The 24,794-nt window shown below is 40.9% G+C and overlaps 1 protein-coding gene across 1 annotated transcript in view; it reads right to left on the reverse strand.

The window, feature by feature from the left end:
- LOC136876921 (T-box transcription factor TBX20) overlaps window positions 1-24,794 on the reverse strand; it is a 343,057-nt gene that overhangs the window by 28,914 nt on the left and 289,349 nt on the right. Inside the window, exons 3-4 of the mRNA XM_067150676.2 lie at window positions 21,458-21,731; window positions 18,386-18,550 (exon numbers count right to left, since the gene is read on the reverse strand). Coding sequence (XP_067006777.2) covers window positions 18,386-18,550; window positions 21,458-21,731 — 439 coding nt within the window. The remainder of the gene's footprint in view (window positions 1-18,385; window positions 18,551-21,457; window positions 21,732-24,794) is intronic.

Genomic DNA, 24,794 nt, shown 5'->3' on the forward strand with positions numbered 1-24,794 from the left:
TTTTTTATTGAACAAAACAGAGTTTCGCCCAATTACAATGTTCCCCTATTCCAAATTCAAGATAACCCCAGAAGTGAACATTTATAACAAATAAAATCAAACTAAATCTACTATGTGGCCTCTCACATGGGCGGATAACCATCTCCACATGCAACATGCTACCTCTACATCTAACTAAACTAACTACTTAACAACATTAAATCTATACTAATTCTATGCTGAATCTGCCTAGTCGCGACATCACCCCTGGTGAGAAACTGCTACCACACTTCCCTGTGATGGCATGACCAGACATGTCTCTTGAGGCCGGAAACCGATACCTCATAGACCTCTTAAACTGTCAATATTAATTTCCTCACCACTCCTTTATGTAACAGCCCCCATGTGAGCGGATTGCCAGCTCTACATGTAGCTTGCCACGCCTATATTCTTCTGCCAAGACGGAACGTGGCCTTAATTAAAATACAGCCCCAGCATTTTTCTTGTGTAAATTGGAAACCACGGAAAACCTTCTTCAGGGCTGCCGACAGTGTGGTTAGAACCCACTATCTCCCGGATGCAAGCTCACCGCTGCGCGCCCCTAACCGCACGGCCACTCGACCGGTATTCTTGCCTTCTGGGGATTAGAGGGAAATGAATACAGTCAACAAGCGATATGGAATTGGGTAGCCAGCCTTGAGAAGTAGATTATGTCGTAAGATGTCTTAGTTAGGTTAGCCTAAGGAATTTCAAGTCATTTTCAAGACGACTCACGTAAAACCCTCTCCGAAATATACATCATGTACCCAGAGATACAAGAATAAATTTCTCCCACCCACCTCTGCAAGAGTACCGCGCTTTTGATGCGATATTGCCAGATCCTCAAATTTAACAGCTAATTCTGACGCATCGAAACACTTGGCAAAATTATAACTGAAATAAATGGATTTAGAATACTCTTCGAATTCACGTATTCGTTTTTTATAAGACTGTTTCCGGACACTTCGTATACCTTTCAGTGTCCCTTATACCACATAAACACCTTATGTTATTTATTGAAATTCAGTTTTATGTTACTAAGTAGTAACGTTTACCCACGGTTTCGTACCCGTAGAAATGTTTCCAGTTGCATACGCATTTCGTAACTCGCGCCTCATTTCTCTTCAGCGTCAGCGCTCCATGTAAACGGTATGTGAAGCTTGTCAGTATGAGTGTAGCTGATGTAAGCGACACATAACAGCTCCACGAGCAAACAGCTGATGGAAACGCTAGGAATTAGAGCCTTTGTGATACCGACTTTCTTTCGATACTCATTGCCTCCCTCACAGTGCATGGTCCATGCATTTCACCTCAAATTTTCCGATTCCTAGCTGGGCCTGCCAGCGTCCAGAGCGGCAAGTTGGAAATGCTCCTTTAATGCGTAAAATCGCAATTTTGTGGTAAATAGTTCGACTTACGAATAAAATGCGTATGGATATATGCCTATTTAGAGGAAATTGTGTTCTAAATTCTCATGTAAGACTAGTAGTTCACTGGCTTTTCTATGAGGTAAATTAGACTCCAAAATATAGGACGGCATTTTTCCTGGAATACTACTGGATATAGGAAAAAAATATGCTACACATGTATTTTTATATTCTTTAGAAAAGAGAATTGAATTCTAAAGACATACATTCGATGGTCTCCATTTTAATAGCCCGACTCACAAATGAACTCATAGACTTTCTATCCGTACAATATTAATTTACGGAAGAAATCAAAACACTTTCCGCGACACAAAACATGCACATATATACTGCATGCAGCAGAGAAACAGGTGGAAAGGTAATTTTAACCCCTGCGTTTTCTCAGAAATATTTTCGAGGCTAAATGGACCCCATTCCAGACTTTGAAATCACCGGGCGAGTTGGCCGTGCGCGTAGAGGCGCGCGGCTGTGAGCTTGCATCCGGGAGATAGTAGGTTCGAATCCCACTATCGGCAGCCCTGAATATGGTTTTCCGTGGTTTCCCATCTTCACACCAAGCAAATGCTGGGGCTGTACCTTAATTAAGGCCACGGCCGCTTCCTTCCAACTCCTAGGCCTTTCCTATCCCATCGTCGCCATAAGACCTATCTGTGTCGGTGCGACGTAAAGCCCCTAGCAAAAAAAAAAAAAAAAAAGACTTTGAAATCAGTTCTCAATTCCTGGCCGAACCTGTGACTCGGACCTCCATCCTACAGTGACTTCTAACCTCCGATTAAGAAAATAATATACAGTAGTGCCTCGAACGTTGTAGGCTACAAGATTTATTCAAAAGATTATACATTTGTAAGCGCACAATAGTCTGGCCCCGGGTTTTAGGGGGCAACGCGTGCGCCTGTCAACTGTCGGTCTCGGGTTCGATTCCCGGCCGGGTCAGGATTTTTTAATTGTAAATGATTAATATCCCTGGCCTGGGGTCCGGGTGTTTGTGTCGTCCTTAACGTTCCTTTCCTCACTTTCAACACTGTACACTTCCGCAATTACACGCCGGTTCCTCTCATATGGCGAAAGTAGTGGCAAAAGATCTGCAGAGGTCGACGCCACGAACAAATATTTTTTTAAAAAATCTTTCAGCGAAAGCTCTATAGAGCTAGTCTTCACAATTCATCAACTTCTTGTGCTTTGCTCGTCATATCTGAGGGAGACTTAGAAGACTCTGCTTTGTGATTATCTGTTAGGAGTGACAGGCGTACGGCGATATTGACTGACTGTTTCCGTGGGAAGTTGGAAAGTTTTTTAATAAAGCCTTTTTCATGCCGCTGATAGGGACGGAAGGGTGAATAAATCATCCGTACTACGAAACTTCCTCAAATGAACGGAAGCTACGCAGAGATTGGTCTGCTAATTCAGACATCCAATCTTTCATGCAGTAGAATGAATTGAGTAAAACACAAAATAATATGCCGGGCTGAATGGCTCAGACGGTTGAGGCGCTGGCCTTCTGACTCCAACTTAGCATGTTCGATCCTGGCTCAGTCCGGTGGTATTTGAAGGTGCTCAAATACGTCAGCCTCGTGTTGGTAGATTTACTGGCACGTAAAAGAACTCATGCGGGACAAAATTCCGGCACCTTGGCGTCTCCGAAGACCGTAAAAGCAGTTAGTGGGACGTAAAGCAAATAACATTATTATTTTTATTATTATTACAAAATAATATTTCTGATACACCTATTCACCATACATTATGGATAGTTAAGCCTTGTAGTGTTCGGATTGCAAGCCTCTGTTAATGAGTTACGCGCCACCCAAATCCTCTATTTGCAAATAGCTTAGTAGTCTCGCTTATTTCCAGGTTTATACCTCTTGTCCTGTCCGGCTCCATGGCTAAACGGTTAGCGTGCTGGCCTTTGGTCACAAGAGTCCCGGGTTCGATTCCCAGCATTATTATTATTATTATTATTATTATTATTATTATTATTATTATTATTATTATTATTATTATTATTATTATTATTGTTGTTGTAGTTGCTGATGTTGTTTCATGTAAACATATTGTACGTGTGTAGGAAATTTTGTGCAATAAAAATAATAGGCTAATAATAATAATAATAATAATAATAATAATAATAATGGCATATGACACCTGAGGAGGCCTGGTGCAGTTCTTTAGAGTTGACGCCGTATTGGTAACCTGCATGTCTATGAGGATGGGGTTCTACCTATAATGTGTTCTTATGCTGAAAACGGCTCACACACGCAACCCCCGAGCCATCGGAATTAACTAATGAATGTTAAAATCCCTGACCTGGCCGGGAATCGAACCCGGGAACTCCTGAAACAAATACCAGCACACTAAACATTTAGCCATGGAGCCTGACATTTTGTCAGTGTATGTGTGTATTTTTAATTAATATGGATTAGGATTGCGAGGAGAACCGTCATGGACTGGAAATCAGTAGATTGGTTGGGTCGTTGTAGTTCAGACATCGTTACTAACATCTCACCAAAGCAGACACAGGTCAAATTTTGGAAATTAAAAGTGACTTATTTGTCATGGGTAATCCGCGGTTATCTAGAGTTTACATGCTAAGTATTAGCTGAATATTGAAGAATAAATCATGGATCGACACTTACAGGATGGCCAAGAGCGGGATTTTAGCGTCATGCCTCTACTCATTATATTACATAACGCTGAGTACACCCCATTTCAGACCCGTCAATTGAATCCTAAATTATTTCCATAGTTTCCCATAGTATCTTAATTAAGGCGACGTCAGCTTCCTTCCCTCTTGTAACGCTTTCCTATCTTTTCATCGCCATAGGAACTATCTGTGTCGGAGCGACGAAGTTCAACCTGTAAAAAACGACTATGATGATAATTGAGTCCTAAATTCGTAAGAGTGCTGATACGCAGTTAAACTACAATGCTAACCCCTAGACTGGGGTAATAAACACTCTTTGCACCTTGCCATAGGACGTAGTTTGTAAAGCAGGCGTTGGTAAGGCATACAGCACAACAAATATAATCGATTTACCTCTCCATAAGAGTTGCTTGTTGGTTGGTGTTCGGTGACATTATTCAACTTCTAATATTAAAAATTACGCCTCATTTATGAAACCTGTTTAATTATCTGTTACGAGAGAAAGACATATGTTATTTCGTGAAATGTATCACAACACTAAACAAAGAATATTTTCATTTAGAAATCCCTTTGCCAGGAAGTTATTAACGAATAAAACACATTTAAGAAGTCCGCCGAGCTATTATTCTTCGAACAGTAATCACTGCTGATAACAGAGAAATCCGAATCCTTAATTAACAGTTATAGACAGAATAAAGCAGATACATTAAATCATTTATCCCTCCGTTACGGAAGATAGCCTAATACTAATACCGCAATGTTCTATACTGCATGTTACAGGATTTTCTGTAGGTATAATTATTTTTAAATGGCCATATTTTTCAAGTGGATGACATTTTAATAACCACGTTGATCGAACAAAATTAAAGGCTAGTCATATTGATTTGTAAGTGTGTTGTGCACGCTTTCTTCTAGAAATTGAATTATCTGTCCGAGAAAAGTCTCTTTATTTATGATATGTCAGTATTTTCCCTAATGATGTTGCCTGCTCCAGAAAAAGAAACCTGTTAAATTCTCTCTATAATAGACTGGAAAATTTCACCTTTCTGAGTTTCGACATTCTTCAAAGTACGGTGCAAGTGGTTGTGTGGTTTGTGTCACATAGCTATCAGCTTGCATTCGGTAAGATAGTGAGTTCGAACCCCACTGTCGACATCCCTGAAGATGGTTTTTCGTGGTTTCCCATTTTCACACCAGGAAAATGACGAGGCTATACTTTAAATGAGGCCAAGGTCATTTCCTTCCCACTCCCAGCCCTTTCCTATCCCATCGTCGCCATAAGCCCTATCTGTGTCGTAAAGCAGATTGTTGTATCTTCAAAGTAATAAACTGTATGCAGTTATTGCCCTCTATTTGTGGTATATTCTATTAAATTCAGTAATCTCGTAATGAGCAGGTTCGGGTTGAGCAGTGGTGGCTTGGTAGACCAATGCCCAACAGGGCTGTAGGACGATGGGGTTTGTATTTGCTGTTAGTTTTAATTTTTATCTGTAGGGGACTATGCTGTCGGGCCCTCTTTTCCAGCACTTCATACTTGTAGATCGTTTCCAGCCTTTGAGAATAACTGCAAGAGTGGAGTTTTGAATTATTGCACATAAAGTCAGCTTTGAGTGATGATTATTTACTAATAGAAACAATAGGCAGAATAAAGGGTATTCAAATTGTGGGCCTGTGCTTAAAAGCAACAACCTTGGCAATGAAGCTCAGCTGTTTTATTCTTGCGGCATTTCTGTCATGTTATTTTTGACTAATATTGGAATAATGTTACACTGGTTGCATTTCACCAGCGCTCCCAACCAGGAGTTGGCGACCGACGCGACGTCGCCCTGATTTTCTTGACTCAAAAGAGTACCTTGTTTTAAATACGAAGAAGAAGTACTGGTATTCTTATCTCTCGAGGACACACCCTCACAATCTGGTCCTGGCAGCAGCAGGGCCGTCACCGTGGTTCATTTGGCAGCGACGTGAGAGCGTGTGTGGGCTGGCCTGATGAGGTGAGAAGTGAGAAGCTACTGGCAATTGCCTTCCTGGCTTCTGCTTCATACAGATGGCGTCAAGATATCAGAGAAGTGTTAGTCTTCCTCACCTTAACAGCCAACCAGCATCTTTAGCAGCTATTGCAGGCAGTTGAACTCTTGCAACATTGGTCCATACGAAGAAAAAATAAAAGAAGTTGCAGACCGAAGGCCTGTCATTGCGGTCAGTTTCAGTAATTCACGGATTGGCCATGGATGGCAGTTCTCGTCATATCGATGCGATGGCCTACAGAGAAAACATCATTAAGACTTCATCATAAACCCAACTGTGCAATTCGAATACCACAGAGGTCAAAAATAAGAGGTATGCGCAGAAAAAGAGATTACCAACGCAAAATCCCCTATTAGACTACAAATCCAAATAGCATCTCCTAGAGACTGAAATAATAGGACTAGTGATCTGACCACGCGGCACCACACCTGCACACATCGCCGGTACACGGAAGCGTTTCGAGCTACTCATGGGGACTTCCATGAAATAGATATGACACCTCTCCGAGGTCTCACATATTCAGTGCATAATGTCGTTACTGACAAAACATTGCCTTTTATTTATGTTCTACTTTCAAAATGACCAGAATCCTGACCATTCAGCCAAGGACCTGGACAGTATTATTATTATCATTATTGACAGCCCAGTTTTGTACAGGTAGAATGTTTGCCTCTTACCTGGAGGCCCCGGGTTCGATTTCCGGCCATATAAGGGGTTTTTACCTGCGCCTGAGGGCTTGTTCGAAACCCGCTCAGCCAATTGAAAAACTATCTGACGGTGAGGTGGTACCTCCGGTCTAGAAAGTTAAGGATAACGTCCGAGACGATTCATCGTGCGGGTTTTCCGTCAGACCTTCGAGCTAAGCAGCGGTAGCTTGGTAGGGAAAAAGACCCCTCCGAGCAGCTGATTATAATTATTTGTTTGTTTGTTTATTTATTTATTTATTAATTCATTAATCTATTTATTTGTGCTTATTTATTTTTATTTTGAGTCGATTTTGGCCAACTATGAACCACAAGGTGGGGGGGGGGGGCACCCAGCTTAACACGGGGAAAATAGTATGCTACAAACGTTGTTGACAAATGCTGCACATATCCCAGTATTCGCATGCTTCGGAGGAATCGGAACCATATTCAATAATGTTAAAATTCTAATTATAACGTTCTTAAATAAAATGTTCAAAATTCCCCGCCCTTTTAACAATATATCACGGTTTCCTTCATAACTCTCATACTGTTTCACGAACAACTATGAATTTTTGAGAGTTTCCTCCCATAGTGTTGTACTACAATCTGTACCTCATTCAAGTCAATGGGATTCATATTAGATTTTATATAACAAATTTATTTACAAAAATATTAATATTTTCAGGTGCTCGGAATAAAAGAATTGACAAAAATATCTAAATCAGAGTCTATGTTAATGATTGAGGTTCATTTTGTAGATGGAGGTTTGAGACACCCTTTAAAAACAGGTAAAGTACGAAAATTCTTATAAACTTGGGATTTATAAAGTAACAGTGATCTATTGTTAAAAAAGGCGGGAAATTTTGAAAATTACATTTTAAGATAATATAATTATTATAATTTTTGACATTACTGAAGCTGCTACTGGTTACCAGGAAGCATGCCAATACTGGAATAGATGCAGAAATTGTCAACAACAATTGTAGCATATTTAACAATCGAATGAATATTAAACTTTTATTCCTTTGTTAAGCTGGGTCTCCCCCCAACACTTCATGATTTCAGTTTCCTTTGGTGACAGTATCCCTTCATTCTCTTGCTTGCAGCTTCTTCTTTTAATCTGACCAATGTTGTGTCTTCATGGTCGCTCTTTCTGGTTCCTTGAACCCTTAAAAAAATGTCTGTATCTTGTTCCTGAAAGTGGTTCTATTGTGGGTGTCTTTCTCCTTGAAGTGAATTTCTTGCAGGTCCTTCTTGGTGTTATTAAACCATCTTTCGAATGAGTTGCCTTTTATACTGGACTTGTTAAAATGGTTGAATTTTACGTGAACCTGTCGTCGCTCATTCTCAAAATGTGTAGGAAAAATTTAATCTATCGTTTTCCTACGACGTCTGATATCCTGCCCCAGGATTTTTTTTATTTACAATTCCTTGTTGCTGCGTAATCGGTAAGTTCCAGCGCTTTTTCTGGGTCCGAGGATGATTCTTAGCGTTTTTCCCCCCTCTCGATTTCTTCGGCGTCTTTCTTGGATCTGCTTGATGTTTAAAGGAGCCTAATATCTAGCTCATAGGCCCCGTATTTCCTGGTTGTTAATCCTTGGTATTCTGAAGTGTATAGGCACTCTGCCTCGATCCCTGCCTGATAGTCTGTTAGATTGATCTTTTTTCTGGGGGTGGGGGCGTCGACCTAGAAAGATCTTTTGCCCCTACTTGCACCATATGTTATGAACCTGCGTGTATTTGGAAGTTGCGGAAGTGTAAAGTGTTGAATGTGAGGAGAGGAACGTTAAGGACGACACAACACCCAGTTCCCAGGCCGGAGATATTAATCATTTACAATTAAAACCCCCCGGCCGGGCCGGGAATCGAACCCGGGGCCGCCAAGTGACAGGTGGACGCGTTGCCCCCTAAACCGTGCGGCCGGACTACCTTGATCTTAATTGAGATTGCTTTCTTGTTGTGTGTGCTCTTCGTAAGGTGGAATGCAAGTTCCATTTCCCTGGCCATCTTTTGGTTTGCATCTTTATCGAGTCCGTTGGGTTGTATGATCTCACCAAGATAGTTGAATTTAGCATCGTTACTTATTCCATCTTCCTTTATCGTCATAATGTGTTTCGGTGCTTCATTATTATTATTATTATTATTATTATTATTATTATTATTATTATTATTATTATTATTATTATTATTATTATTATTATTATGGCTATGCGAGATGCTGAGACATTAGTGAAATCTATATTTTGCTCTACCCTGTGCAAATGGAGACATGCTAAAATTTGGTGGCTGTTAATAGACGACAAGAGGCAGTAGAATTCTTATTGCCTAGAGGTGGATTGAATGAACCGACGTTATTTGAAATTCTTGTGGGTGAATGAGTCGATAATGAATGTCTTGCAATTCTGATGTGACTGTACAGGAAATTTCAAAAATAACCGCGTGCAGGCAATTTAAATTCAAATCATCTTGACTGCCTGTACGTCAATTTACGCTATCAGATAGCAGAGTAAACTTATATCTGTCAGGCAGTGTATGGCTGAGCTTTTTAAATTAATTTTGTCGGGAAAACACCAAATTTGTCAACAGTGATCATTTACATGCCGACATCGTGGGGCATGGAGTGTTGAAAGGGATTCTCTCTGTCCTTCGTATAGCCGACTGACTCTGCGTGATTTGAACCCTCATTCTTGTGATCCGGAGGCGGACACTCTACCACTAATCCACAGAGTAAAGTTGTACAACGACAGAAGCGGCTGGTTATACGGCCCCGATTCTCTTCTTATGTAGAAAGGTGTACGTTTCTGAGATGCGCTTGAAATACACTTGTCAGTCGTCGGCTGTCTATTCTGGTGAGGGGCACATAGTGCTGTGGAACAATGGCAGTGTGCGCTGACAAGTGGAGCACTTAGCGGAGTCATTAGTGGATGGTATTTATAACACTGGGCCAGGTTCACTAATTATCAGGGCATTCTGCACTATGTCACATTATCCTTTCTACTCTTGCTAATTCATTAATCGAAAAGTGAATTAATTACATGAATAAGAAGTGTCTCTTCAAAAGGTGCTATTTCCAATTCACAATTGTTTTCATAATTTCTTCCATATCCAGTGCAGTAGTAGAATACTGTCGAATGTCATGAGCAATCCAGACCAGGAAGATGTAATTCTTTAAACTCAGTACCATACCCGATCATGGGTACGTTTCCTTGCGTTTTTCCACGACTTTCTTATGGTGGTAATAACGCCTTTTGAACAAATAAACTCCGTTTTTTCCGCAGCAGTTATGAAGATTACAACAGGGCAAATTCAACTTTCTGAGGACTACTGAGAGGAGAAGTGGGAACAAATTCAATTTTCGGCAATCCGCGGCTCTCACTTGAGCCTCAGGTGAATGTTGGGATATAACAAAACAGGCTAGCCACAATGACTTAATTTTTTGTTTTTTTTTGCTAGTTGCTTTATGTCGCACCGACACAGATAGGTCTTATGGCGACGATGGGACAGGAAAGGGCTAGGAGTGGGAAGGAAGCGGCCGTGGCCTTAATTAAGGTACAGCCCCAGGATTTTCCTGGTGTGAAAATGGGAAACCAGGGAAAACCATTTTCAGGGCTGCCGACAGTGGGGTTCGAACCTACTATCTCCCGAATACACAATGACTTAATTGCCGATCACATGGCAAATTAATCGTATAAACATATCTGTACCTCGGTTGATCACCTATAGGCTACACTCTCCTACCACGTCCACCTTGAGAAAACCCCTGCCTAATTAGAGTTTTAATAACCTATTTAGAAAGCTAACTGGGACGTCATAGAACGCTGGTGCTAATACGCAGTGAACAACAGCTTTATCCTTAGTGTACGCTCCAGCCTGTGGGAGTATGGCTGAATAGTTCACATACTCGATATCCAACTCTACAACTCCCGTCGACTCCAGTCCTACGGCAACCATTACTGAGCAATATCGCATCACCTCATATTACAAGGCAACAACCTCTTGTTCGTTTCTGGTCCGGAGTATGCAACAACGCCGCTTTTATTATTCACCAGGACGCCGAACAGCTTGAAGTCTCGAAGACTGTTTGGAAGACATCTGAGGAACTAACATCCAGTGGCTTCAGTATCAACAACGCCTGGAGAGAAGAGTGGCCAAAGTCACATCCTAGTGGGATAGTAAACATCAAAGATCCTGCAATCAAACCACCTGGTTAATTTGGGTCGCCGTATCTTAACTAAGTTCAACAGAATTCAGTGCGTTGTTGGAAGATCTGCCGCATCCCAAATCAATAGCTTCTCCCAGATGTGAGTGTGGGACTGACACGCAGACCCTCAGATAGACCGTAGAGGAATGCCCCCTACGGTTGTTTCGTAACTCTGAACAAGAACTTCATGAAGCCACTCCCAAGACAACGTCTTCGTTACAAGGACAGCAAAATGTGAACTGTATAGGATTTTGTATATAATCATTTTAGATAAATATTTGAACCGTTATCGTACGCTAGATAAAATAAATAAAACCTCATTCGATCAGTGGTAGATTGTCCGACTAATGATCCCAAGTTCTCGGCTCCACCCTAAAAGATGTAGTCGGTTTTTGAAAGGCACTCAGAAAACATGACACCCTACGCCATTGCTGTAGGGATAACTTATTAATGATTTCTGGTGGCGCACTTAGAGTCACCCGACAAAGTTAAAATTCTAATTTAGCCACAGGAACCGTCCCGTATACTTCCATTTTCGCTGCTAGACACCAACATGATTGGAATCTTGAAATTGGTAGGCAGGTCACCTAGGCGGTATTATTTCAGAAGACATGCAATTCGGTATTTGAGGCCACGATTGTTACTATTATGGATTACCGAATGTACTTGCCTGAAGACCAAACTGACTTGTGACATGACCAAGGTATGAATCGCGAGTGAATGTCAAATACTATTGTACTTACAGTAGGATTTAATTAAGTTCTGGGGTTAATTTAAAAATTATTGTAAACGATCAAATATGATATTGTTCTCAGATTATAATTATGTATTAGATGTAGTTTTAGAATTATTGTAAATGGTCAAGGAATCTATTATTGCATTTAGGTTATATGTATATTATAGAGTTAGTTTTAGAATTTTTGTACGTGGTCAATTCTAATGTATTTAGAGTTGAATTATTTATTAGGGTTAGTTTCAGAGAGTTCGTCTGACCATTGTCATATTATTATTATTATTATTATTATTATTATTATTGAAGTACCTTTGTGAGGAAAAGTAAAAAATAATCGGATACAAGAGGCGAGGAAAGATTTAGAAATAAATAACATAAAGAAGGAAGCTATGGAAAGAGTGATTTTTGAAAATAAGATTTCTAAGATTGGAAGAATTTCAAGGAAGAATAAAAAAGATACCCGGTCCAAAGTGGTCTGAGGGGTGATAAATACTGTAAATTATCGTGCAATGAGTCAGGAATACTGGAATTAACGGAAAACGAAACAATAATAATAATAATAATAATAATAATAATAATAATAATAATAATAATAATAATAATAATAATAATAATAATAATAATAATAATAATAATATTTAGCACCCTTGTTCCCAACCCCCACCAGCACCAGAAAAGAAAAATGATTTTGTCTGTTACTGGTTTGTTGAAATAAAATATTCACCGAAATGTATATACAGAGTAGCAAGGAGAGTGGAGGTATTTGCAATCTACAATACCTCTTTGTATACAATATGTTTTTGATGACGTCGCTTCTGTGCCAAAACCTCAAATAAGACAATACTCTTCGTATCCATTATATCCTTTAAGACTGATCACGCCTTTCAGCCACTGATATGTTGTCCATCAGAACAATTTTAATGGAGTTCATTTTCCTAAGGTAAGGTAAGGGTTATTCTGCCCGAAGGCAGGTCCGAACCTCCGCAGAGGTATTCCTGAGCCGGAGTTTACGTGCGGTAGGGTGGCCAGTTCCTTTCCGCACCTCCATTCCCTTACCCCCCACCAACAGCGCGTGGCAACCCATCCAACTCCTGACCACGCCCAATGTTGCTTAACTTCGGAGATGTCACGGGATCAGGTGTTTCAACACGGCTACGGCCGTTGGCCATTTTCCTAAGCAGGTGAGTAAAGGAACGTTAAATATATCATAATGTAGGAGTGCGTAAATACGTCATGCAAACATACATTGCTACAGTACGGTGCAGTAAGGTTCGTTTTCCTTTACAAATTGGCATAGGAAAATGAACTCAACGAGAATTGTTCTGATGGAGAGTATATTAATACACTGACTGACAGAGCAAATGCAACACCAAGGAGGAGTGGTTCGAAAGGGATGAAAGTTGGGGAAAAAACAGAGACGGCACGGACGAATAATTGATGTTTATTTCAAACCGATATGCAGGTTACACAATGCGCGCGACATCGACTCAGTAGGATGTAGGACCACCGCGAGCGGCGATGCACGCAGAAACACGTCGAGGTACAGAGTCAATAAGAGTGCGGATGGTGTCCTGAGGGATGGTTCTCCATTCTCTGCAAACCATTTGCCACAGTTGGTCGTCCGTACGAGGCTGGGGCAGAGTTTGCAAACGGCGTCCAATGAGATCCCACACGTGTTCGATTGGTGAGAGATCCGGAGAGTACGCTGGCCACGGAAGCATCTGTACACCTCGTAGAGCCTGTTGGGAGATGCGAGCAGTGTGTGGGCGGGCATTATCCTGCTGAAACAGAGCATTGGGCAGCCCCTGAAGGTACGGGAGTGCCACCGGCCGCAGCATATGCTGCACGTAGCGGTGGGCATTTAACGTGCCTTGAATACGCACTAGAGGTGACGTGGAATCATACGCAATAGCGCCCCAAACCATGATGCCGCGTTGTCTAGCGGTAGGGCGCTCCACAGTTACTGCCGGATTTGACCTTTCTCCACGCCGACGCCACACTCGTCTGCGGTGACTATCACTGACAGAACAGAAGCGTGACTCATCGGAGAACACGACGTTCCGCCATTCCCTCATTCAAGTCGCTCTAGCCCGGCACCATGCCAGGCGTGCACGTCTATGCTGTGGAGTCAATGGTAGTCTTCTGAGCGGACGCCGGGAGTGCAGGCCTCCTTCAACCAATCGACGGGAAATTGTTCTGGTCGATATTGGAACAGCCAGGGTGTCTTGCACATGCTGAAGAATGGCGGTTGACGTGGCGTGCGGGGCTGCCACCGCTTGGCGGCGGATGCGCCGATCCTCGCGTGCTGACGTCACTCGGGCTGCGCCTGGACCCCTCGCACGTGCCACATGTCCCTGCGCCAACCATCTTCGCCACAGGCGCTGCACCGTGGACACATCCCTATGGGTATCGGCTGCGATTTGACGAAGCGACCAACCTGCCCTTCTCAGCCCGATCACCATACCCCTCGTAAAGTCGTCTGTCTGCTGGAAATGCCTCCGTTGACGGCGGCCTGGCATTCTTAGCTATACACGTGTCCTGTGGCACACGACAACACGTTCTACAATGACTGTCGGCTGAGAAATCACGGTACGAAGTGGGCCATTCGCCAACGCCGTGTCCCATTTATCGTTCGCTACGTGCGCAGCACAGCGGCGCATTTCACATCATGAGCATACCTCAGTGACGTCAGTCTACCCTGCAATTGGCATAAAGTTCTGACCACTCCTTCTTGGTGTTGCATTTGCTCTGTCAGTCAGTGTATGTGGCTGCGAGGGGTTGCCAGTCATAAGGGAAATAACGGATAGGAAGAGCATTGTCACATTCGCGGTTCTTGCACAGCAGTGGCGATGTGTATCAGCTTAAAATAACGTCTCATTATCGATATATGATTTCGTACAACGAGCTACTGCTAAATTTGGAGAGTTCAAAAGAATGAACACTGAATGGTATCGTGAAATTAGTTTGCAAAATCATACATTACCAAATGAATAATACGGAGTTCCCTATTCTCCTAAATGTCTATGTGCCACATCCGAATTCATTTTTATAAATTTTAAATGGTGGGCTCCATAGCTAAGTGGTTAGCGTGCAGGCCTTTGGTCACAGGGGTCCCGGGTTCGATTCCCGGCAGGGTCGGGAATTTTAACCGTCATTGGTTACTTTCCCTGGCACGGGGGCTGGGTGTATGTGTTTTGTTGTGTTCATCACCATTTCATCCTCATCACGGCGCGCAGGTCGCCTACGGGAGTCAAATCAAAAGACCTGCACCTGGCGAGCCGAACCAGTCCTGGGATCTCCCGGCACTAAACGCCATACGCCATTCCATTTCATTTCATTTTCATTTTTAAATAAGTAAGTTTGAACATCCACCCATTAACTTCACCACTTCACAGACTATTTACTATTAGAATAGAGCATATTGGATAAATAAGGTCGTTGATTTTTGTACAAATATGAAAATAGTTTCGAAGAATTCAGAACTACCCTTCAGAGATATAATATTATGATCCAACATTCAGTGCCATCTAGAGAGAATAATTTATTCCAGACACAAACTTACAATGGCATATTGCGTTATTTAATTATTGAAATATAAAGTTATGATTATTTATAAATTTACATGAGTGCTGCTCTTATTGGGATTAAAAATCCTGGAGCATGCAATAAATTAAATTTTGTGGGGTCAATGTATTAAATATTTATGATTATAACGAGAAGATTATGATGAGAATAATAAGCAAAAGAAGAAGAATTCTACCACTGATTTTGCCTGGTCCTCTCAGTATTTCCCTCGAGAAAACAGTGAAGAAACCTCACTCCATATTTGAATAGCGAACCACGCGTGGAAGGAAAGCTTGTCTGTCTGGTGCAGATTGGACCAGAGAGGGAATTTATGGTGATCTCCTACGTAGCGCAGAAATATCCTGTGAGAAGGTAAGAAGGGCACAGTAGCGTCTGATCAATAACAAAGCCACTTGGGCCACAGGTGAAGACGTTCTGCTCCCTGGAGACAGGCCTATCTGCATTCCTGTCAGGGCTCAGATGTGTCCCTATGGACAGTCTGCAAGTCTCGAGCTGTCGAGACCGTCCCCCACATCATCCCTGCAGACAGCTTGTCCAGCACATAGTTAAATGGTGCAAAAATTAGGCGATTTTAGATTAAGTTAGGTAACGAAGTGGACTACACCATGATGAAATCTGTAAGCACCACTGCAGCATAACTTTGAATACGCATCCTTCAGCTCTTAACATCCGGATCTTTGGCCAAATCGTCGGCGTAGTGGCCTTGTCTTCATAGGACCACAGGTTCGATTTTCAGTGGGATTGGGAGTCTTGAACGGGTAATTCCATTGTCTCGGGGAGAGTGTATTTGTGTTGCTCCCAACGTTCCTGCAACTCAAACACTACAGATATCACTATAACACAGTTTTTCGTACGTGGCGGATAACCCCACACTCGTCGGAGGGTACGCTTTAGGATAGCAATAGCTACAGGAAATGGTTATGATTATTATTATTATTATTATTATTATTATTATTATTATTATTATTATTATTATTATTATTATTATTGCTCTTAATTCGAAATATAGTATACTAATCATTAACTGACATTTCTTCCTGTAATAAAGTGTTTTCATGAAAATGAACGCAAGCATTCTCCGAGGTTTCTTAATCGTCTACTTTCTAGTAAAATTACCACGAAGTACATAATTTTGAATTACTATTTCCATTTAAATTTCAATATTCAATTACCACAAAGTGCATACATGTTCTTGTACAACTTACAGAAATACATTGCCTCTTGTACAGTACACACTATAAGAAATAGCCCTGAATGTGTGAAGGCACTATTTGCACATTGTACACCATCACTTGTACGGCTTAGTGGAAAACTAAAATAGAGCATTTCCTGCTTTTGTAGTTTTCATTTATAGTAAGCCATAATGCAATGTATAATTGTTTTATCCTTACAATAATTATTGGCTGTACTTCATAGTAAACCTTGGCTAAGGGCAAATATTGCTCGGGGATTCCTGCACCGCTCTAAACATTTATGACTAAATTTTGTAAAAGTAAAGCAAAGTCATCTCTTTATAGGTCATGAAGGCCCTTGAAGGCGTATAATGTTAGGGTTCCACCGTCCATAACCTCGGCACTAAGCGGGATGTAGAGTGTTTCGCTTTGATTTCGACCGAGATTGACCCCCGCAGGAATAAATTTGATTCTCATTCCTGGTGTAGTTTGAGTGAAGTCTCTTGTCCTCACTGCGGGTCCTCGGTTGGCAGTATTTACCTTGAACGGATGGCCCTTCCTAATCTCGACTGAGAGCTTTCATCTTTCACTTCGCTCCATATGGACATGAGAGAAAAAATAGCAAATAATTTCGTCGACATATAGAACAATTCCGATTGTTATAAACTGAGATGAAACATGTGAAAGAAATATATAAATATATTAAAAATCGACACTGGGTTGTAATGTTTTAAGGGACGTTGAATCTATACCAAGCTCGCTCAATACCCAAGATGTTGACCATTTAGAACAGGGCCTCTCAGGGTGCATGCACCGGTGATTTGCGCGGGACAATTTGCGATAGACGACTTCGCTAGGTTGACCAGAGTGCAGACCAAAACTCCTCGATTTGGAGCAACAACACTGTCTCTCTCTTTCTCTACCCCTGTCTCCTTCACTCCGCCTGACCCCTCTTCATTATTTGCTCCGCAGCGCTCCAAATCCGAGCCGAGTTGAGCCGAGCTTAGCCGAGTCGTCCCGAGACAAAACGCTGGTCCGAGCCGAGCTGAGTCGGAATGACGCACAGTGCATCTTCTGAACCACGGTTTGCACGCGTGAGATTTTGGGCATTGGAGAGGTCCTGATGTAGAATAAGAACACAGAACAGTGGAAACGATATATTACATTCACACTTCGTGGCGACCTGGATGCAAAGAAGAAACTCTCTGGTTGTGATCTTCCTCGTAGAACCTGGTTAGGTTTAAACGGAGTCAGAACCATTCGTGTGATATATGGAGATTTATAGCATGAATTCTTGGCAGATTATCTAACTCTCACAACGACAGGATGTGTTCACTGTGAAACTTGGAAGATTTTTTGAAGATTCAAAAGCCTGAATTTTCGATGATTGTTTTCAAGCTAAACGACAAGCAATTGAAAGTTACAACAAGAGTGAATGATTCTATTCATTTTTAAGGCTGAATCTCTTTGTTTGTTTGTTTTTTTTTGTTTGTTTATTTGTTTGTTTGTTTGTTTGTTTGTTTGTTTGTTTGTTTGTTTGTTGCTGTTGTTTAACATCATTATGCACAACTGAGGAACACGTTTGAACTTTGTTAGCTGATGGGCTTGCTATCTACTTTTACCAAAATCTCATCATCTTTTTGCTGAGATTGCTTTTTGGTTCTAGCTATGGGTTTTTTCTGCGACTTGGTGATTGTTCACTAATGTTCTAAACTTACAGATGTTCTGTACAGTTTCGCCTATGGTGCCAATTTCCTGGAGATGTCTTTCAATTTCAGTTATCCAACTGTTCTTGACTTTCAGTAAGGTTGACAATCATTTTGGTCGTCTATCATGGTTCACCTTACAAATATAATAACAACAACAACAACAACAACAACAACAACAACAGACTTACCAGCTGGTTCTGATATGCTGTGACAGCCGTGAACACAGACTCCGGGAAGATGAACGTCTTGAACTCCTCGCTCTCAAGATCCGTGACTGGTTGCGTTGCTGTGGAGTCGTTCCTCTTCACCAGATGAATCCTCGGTTGGTATTTGTGCATAGAGTTGAGCACGAGCTGAAAGAACAAACGTGTTACTTTGTGAGGAACGATTTATGATTCCCATATAAATAAAATGAAATTACATCCAAATTGTTAAAGGAACCAGATTACAATTAAAAATTAACTCGTCCCTATGCAGCCCTCAACCCCGTAACTCAGCTTTTATTTACAGTAGTATAAATAATGGTCCAAGTGTTTAAGTTTTAAAATTTGTGAAACAATGTTTGTTATCCATAGGTTGTTGAGAATTATGATTTTCTACTTTATTCACAAAAATATTCATTACACAATTTTAAAAATGATCTATATTAGAAGCCCACATCTATTCGTCTCTTTCAGCATAAATTTAAAGTCTCGGAAATTAATTCAGCAGTGAATATTTTGTAAAAAAGGAAATTGCCATTTAAAAATCCAGTGACTGCTAAGATATCTTGTATTCATATCTATTTTCTACTACAACTGAGTTGGAATCACTTTCGCTATCCCAGGATAGAGTTTCGCCTTCACTGCTGTAATATCACTTTCAGATCCAATGGGACCAAATTAATCAATATTCATCTCGAAACAAGAGAAATACAAGTAAAGGGCATTCGGTGCCGCTAAGCATGTATCCCGCTTTTACCTGTCAGTAAATTGAATGTCACTTGACGGCAAGTGTCACCCGCGCACTGTGACAGGAATTTCGCTGAGAATTCAAAAAGTAAAGGTGAAGTTATATGTAATTTTGTGGCTAATGAGTAACTAGGTGCACACAAATTTTATATTCAGAGTTTTAAGTTTTCTTACTGATTTCTGTTAGGTTGACCGAATATTTTCGGGTTCCTAAGAAGTTAATACAGTGCTGCTCAACCGTCATAATGGAGCGGCCCAATTTCTGTCACATTATACTAAATCACCCCCCCCCTCCTCCCCTCAATATGTAATATGTCGTCGCTGCCGGGGCAAAACCTACTTTGTGAAGTATGTTAGCTTAGAGCTTTGGCAGGTAAGGTTCTGTCATCTAAGGTGCAATATTGTGTGTATATTGTCAAGGCATTCTTGCTCTTCATAATGTATGTGCTGCGGGTCAGTATACCTTCAAAAATATTATCACATAGGAGGTTTTGTCCCGGCAACGACGATGTGCTTTATAAAAAATTAAAACTATGATAACATTATAAAATCATATGTATTTGAAATTAATACAATATAATTTTAACATTATTATGTAACAAACGTATTCTCCTCTTGACATGTTCAGAGTTTATAACAACACTGGAGTTGATGGTGATGATAAACGAAACACTTAACTTTCATAACAAACATAATGTGATACTTATGCAAGACATCAGTTCTCGGCCTTAACGTCGTATTCCAAAACTAGCGCAACGGGTTTTCCAGATCTTGTAGCCTCAGCCAATTGAAAGTATTGAAGCCATTGGCAAGAAAGCCTGCCTCACAGAATCAGGTAATCAAGATTGGAAGAAGGTTCTACGCTACTAAAAATGCTGTTAGAGGGTATCAATATAATTATTAGTGTAAAATTTGCATCTGGAAATAAATAATAATATTTCAAGAATGTTCAGGCCACTTTTTACTGTACTGAGGACCTCCAGATGTCCACCGCCACTACCCCGATCGGGAAACGGTGGATTAAAAGATCTAGAATAATGTAAGTGTGACACTTCAATTAACATTCATAATCAGGAACGCTAATTCTCATGTCAGTCATCTCCTCGATTGTATTTGGTCATTTTTACTAATATTAAGCTTCTTACATTTTTATAAGCACAGCCTTAACTCATTGAAGTACACCTCATTTTTACCAACTGTTTTAACAAACACATATCAGCATGGTCAAAAATACAGTGATATAAATTATTTTGTAAATTCATGTACTTGGTTCCGGAGGAATAGACCTTTCTAAGAATTATTATTATTATTTATGAAAAATGCCCACATCGTGCATACACTAACAATTACAAAGACGTACAGAATTTTATTAATGACTCAGTTCTCTTAAAACAGGATAGGACGTGATATCTACATCACATTTCCTACTACACAAATCACAGATACATTCCATCTTTGGTACGTGAAATACTTTAGCGGAACACACTCGATGATGAAAGCAGTGCGTTGCAATTCTAGTCACTAAGTGCCTCAGTTCATAATTGGTGTTCATCCATTCAGTAGATGTCATGACCTCATTGGTGTAGAAATCCTCCCATATTTAGCTCTTTATTAACTTGTGCTCCAAGTAGGTTAAAAATCTGTGGTAGTCAAAATGCGAAATGCATTTGTGGTAGTAATATGTACGTAAATTTTTATTAATAATACAATATCTGTTTTGAGTACACGGTAATTAGTATCAGTAGACACAAATCACTTATTTATTCGAGATCCTAAATGGGGAAACCGCGAGAATAGTATATACCTGAACACAATACCGAGAATTGAAGTTGTGCTGACTGATGTATGGGTATGTCGCGGGAAGTTATAAAGGGAGCAATTTGTTAATACAATTAATTATCAATACCGTGCTCCTTCTTATTATTTTTATTCTTATTCTTCCTGGCGTTTTTACGATTATTTCGATGTTGGAACTACATGTGAATTTGGCCCGATTTTGCGATCAGATGTTGCTCCTGACACCAACTCTATGTGGGGAGAGGCATCCATATTCTACGTGGAGGTTGATTGTGTGATGTGTTTTGTGAATATGAAAAAGTGTGCATTAAGACAAAAAAACAGTCCCCGAGTCAGAGGATTTAACTAGACGCGGCTAGAAACCCCACTCAACCAGTAATCAAACCCGGATTCATCTGAACCTAAGACTGCTGACCTGAACATTCAAGCAAAGACTTTAACTTGTCAGTACGAATCACGTACGACTTAAATAACACTATTGGAATATTAACATTCAAAATAATTGCAACTCACATGTCCATGTTTGTCCATCTCGTTGTTGGTGAGTTTCACCTTCTCGAAGGAGACGACCTGTTTGCGCAGTTGTTCGCCCGTGAAGGGAGAGTCGGGGTGCATATAGAGCCTACAGGGGGCGGGAGGGTCTGCCTTGCCTGCCACCAGCCACGAGCTGCGGTGGTATGCGTACCGGTACCGCTTGTTGTCCACCGGTACGATGTCCATGAGCACCGCGTACCGCTGGTCAGGTCGTACACCGGTGAAGGACACCCGACACGTGGGGAACATTCGTCTGGAACAATCAAAATCACATTGATTAGAATATATACCAATAACTTTCGCGTTAAACATTAGTTTTAATATTAGTATTACATATAACAATCCTGACAACTGAAATATGCTAGATCTAGTAAAGCAAGGCAAGCCCCATATAAATGTATTTTTTTTCTATAACCAATGCTGAAATAAATTATTATTTACAACTTTTCCTGGTTATAGGGGCAATTTGCTTTATTAAATTAATAGGTAGGTCCTACAGAAATGAAATATGTGCAGGCCTATATGTAGGTACGGTAGATTATCATTATTCATTCATTCTGTCAATCAATCAGTTGTATAATCAATTCCATTCACCCATTCATTCACTCATTCACTAACATACACTAATATAGCAGTTCCTTTAAATAAAGTTCTGCCGGGCTGAGTGGCTCAGACGGTTAAGGCGCTGGCCTTCTGACCCCAACTTGGCAGGTTCGATCCTGGCTCAGTCCGGTGGTATTTGAAGGTGCTCAAATACGACAGCCTCGTGTCGGTAGATTTACTGGCACGTAAAAAGAACTCCTGAGGGACTAAATTCCGGCACCTCAGCGTCTCCGAAAACAGTAAAAGAGTAGTTAGTGGGACGTAAAGCGAATAACATTATTAAAAATAAAGTTCTCCGTTGTTATAATAATAATAATAATAATAATAATAATAATAATAATATATTTAAGGTTAATTTTCCTTTACTTACACGCGTATGGAAATGAACTCAACGAAAATTGTTCTGGTGGGCTGCATAACCAATAGGTGGCTGCGAGGTGTGACTAGTCTTAAGGGAAATAACGGATAGGAAGAGCGGTTTTGGCATAGCAGTGACGATTTGGCACGGTCATTGCTATATGAACGTAGCAGATACGTGAATGATACATTTTATACCATACCATTTGTAGCAAGTCCTTTCTATGAAAATAATGAAGGTGTCTACCGACAAGTCAGTTAATGTTTGCATTTCAGAGGGCTTGGCTGAATGATGTGAAACAGCGCCTTCTGGTTCGGTTAAGGAAGCAACCTTACTCCTATACTGCTAATAATAAGAGTTGACGTCTGACATTTCTTAGAGGGAGGTCCGTTTACTGCCTGCCGAGGCGGGATAAAGGGAGTGGCTGTGTGGTTGCCATGGAAACGAGGGTGGGGCGACTGTGGTTGCCATGGAGATAACACTTCAGGGCAGCTCGTCTTGCTGGAAGATGCCAAACCTGTCACTCTCACTGATAAGAATCTGATTGTTTGTAGAAGAGTGATCGCAAACAGGACGACACCGCCTGGCCAGGTAGTCTACAACAGATCACAGCGGTCAGAATGAAGGAGGGAACAAGTGAGCCGGAAGCGAGGGGTAAGAGTATGTAGAAACGAATGCTGGAATGTGGCAACATCGTGAAATGGCACGTGCAGTGTTCCTCCCTCCAACCTTACCTGTCAGACGCCAACTCTTATTATTAGCAGTATAATTTCTCGCACAGACCCTTCCAGTGATGGTACGCTGTGACATCTGATGATAAATCTGCTGAGATCCAACTAGTTTTTAGGCTGAAGAATCTTCGTACATAAGCATGCATACATACGCATTTTTAAAGTAAAGCTTGTAATTTTCGTATCCAATGTCATCGTAACCACAGACCTCCTGCTTTCACCTTTCACTAAAAAATTTCTACATGTCATTTGAGATTCGTACGAGAGCCACCTTTGTACAAGACCAGACATCACACCCTTTTGTTTTCTATCCGAAATCAATAATCGCACAGACGTGGTAGCCGCACAAAAAAGCTAAAAGCTTCAAGACTAGAATCAGACTGGAATAACAGGAATGTATTTGAGTAATAAATGAAATTCCGCTCCTAACGCTTCCATGGTATAGCGAATGGAGAACGACAGCAAGTGTATGGTGTGCTTGAACTGCTCCGTGTAGAACTTAAGACATCATCCGCTGTCGGCTTGGTCACAAAGTGCGTAAGACTGTTGCTCATGTTCTGCAGGCCTGACCATGAGCGGAATGTTGTTTTACTCACCTGACACCGTCATATACCCACATCAGCCATTCCTAATGTTTCGAGAGAGAGAGAGAGAGAAAGGGACTGACTGTGTATATCATTTCTCCAAAGAAAATCGCAGTAGGCGAAAAGGTCAGCAACTCCTTTAACCTTTTGAAATGTTCAGTACTCGTTGGGTTCGCAAATCGTAGAGAATCAATTGGTTCCAAGTGGATTTTAATATTCTTTGTTAAAATGTAACTAAAACCAATAATATTTAAATTCGAAAATTAAGGACCTCGTGAGCAAATTGCTTACAACTGGCCTATGCATTATTTTTCTCCCTCAAACACAACGGGTCGTGATAACCGAGTGGCAATGTTAACTGGTTTTTAACCAAGGTGGTTGAGTTCGAATCCCAGGGATCGCATGTGGGAGCTTACATTTTGTTAGTATTTCCACATAACACTCGCGATCTCAAGGCTATACGCACGATATCAACAGTCACGAAATATTACAAGCTTGCTTACTCGAAATCACTACCATTTTCTCAGTATAAATCTAGTGTTGTTTAATTGTCAACAACTCTTAAATTCAATACTGTAAGGTGTAGAGAGGATCACGGTTCCCGTATTTTCTCTTGCTTACAAAGAAGGCCGTAAAATTTCAGTTAGCTGTAGGGTAGCGGTACAAATTACGTCCTTATTGATTTTGAAGACAATTCTTTTCTACTTTATATATATATGTTTTACTGACACAAATAGGTTTTGAACGTATCCACAAAGTCGCACACGAGGTGCTGTCAGTTGGTACAATTATTTTATTGACACGTAGTTACAAACTACACACACATAACCTTAATCACCGTATCACAAAACAAAAACGCCTCACTTGTAGAATATCAACAAGCCGCCATCTTTAAACAGTTGACAACTAGCACCGAATACCACAGAGGTTACACTTTGAAAAACATTTGAAAACAGATGACTACTAATCAATTCAATATGGAGACTGCCTTAACTCGCATGTCAGCCACGTGCTACAATAACTTCCAAACCGCAACTTCA

Source organism: Anabrus simplex, chromosome 7 (assembly GCF_040414725.1).
Source record: "Anabrus simplex isolate iqAnaSimp1 chromosome 7, ASM4041472v1, whole genome shotgun sequence".
NCBI lineage: Eukaryota > Metazoa > Arthropoda > Insecta > Orthoptera > Tettigoniidae > Anabrus > Anabrus simplex.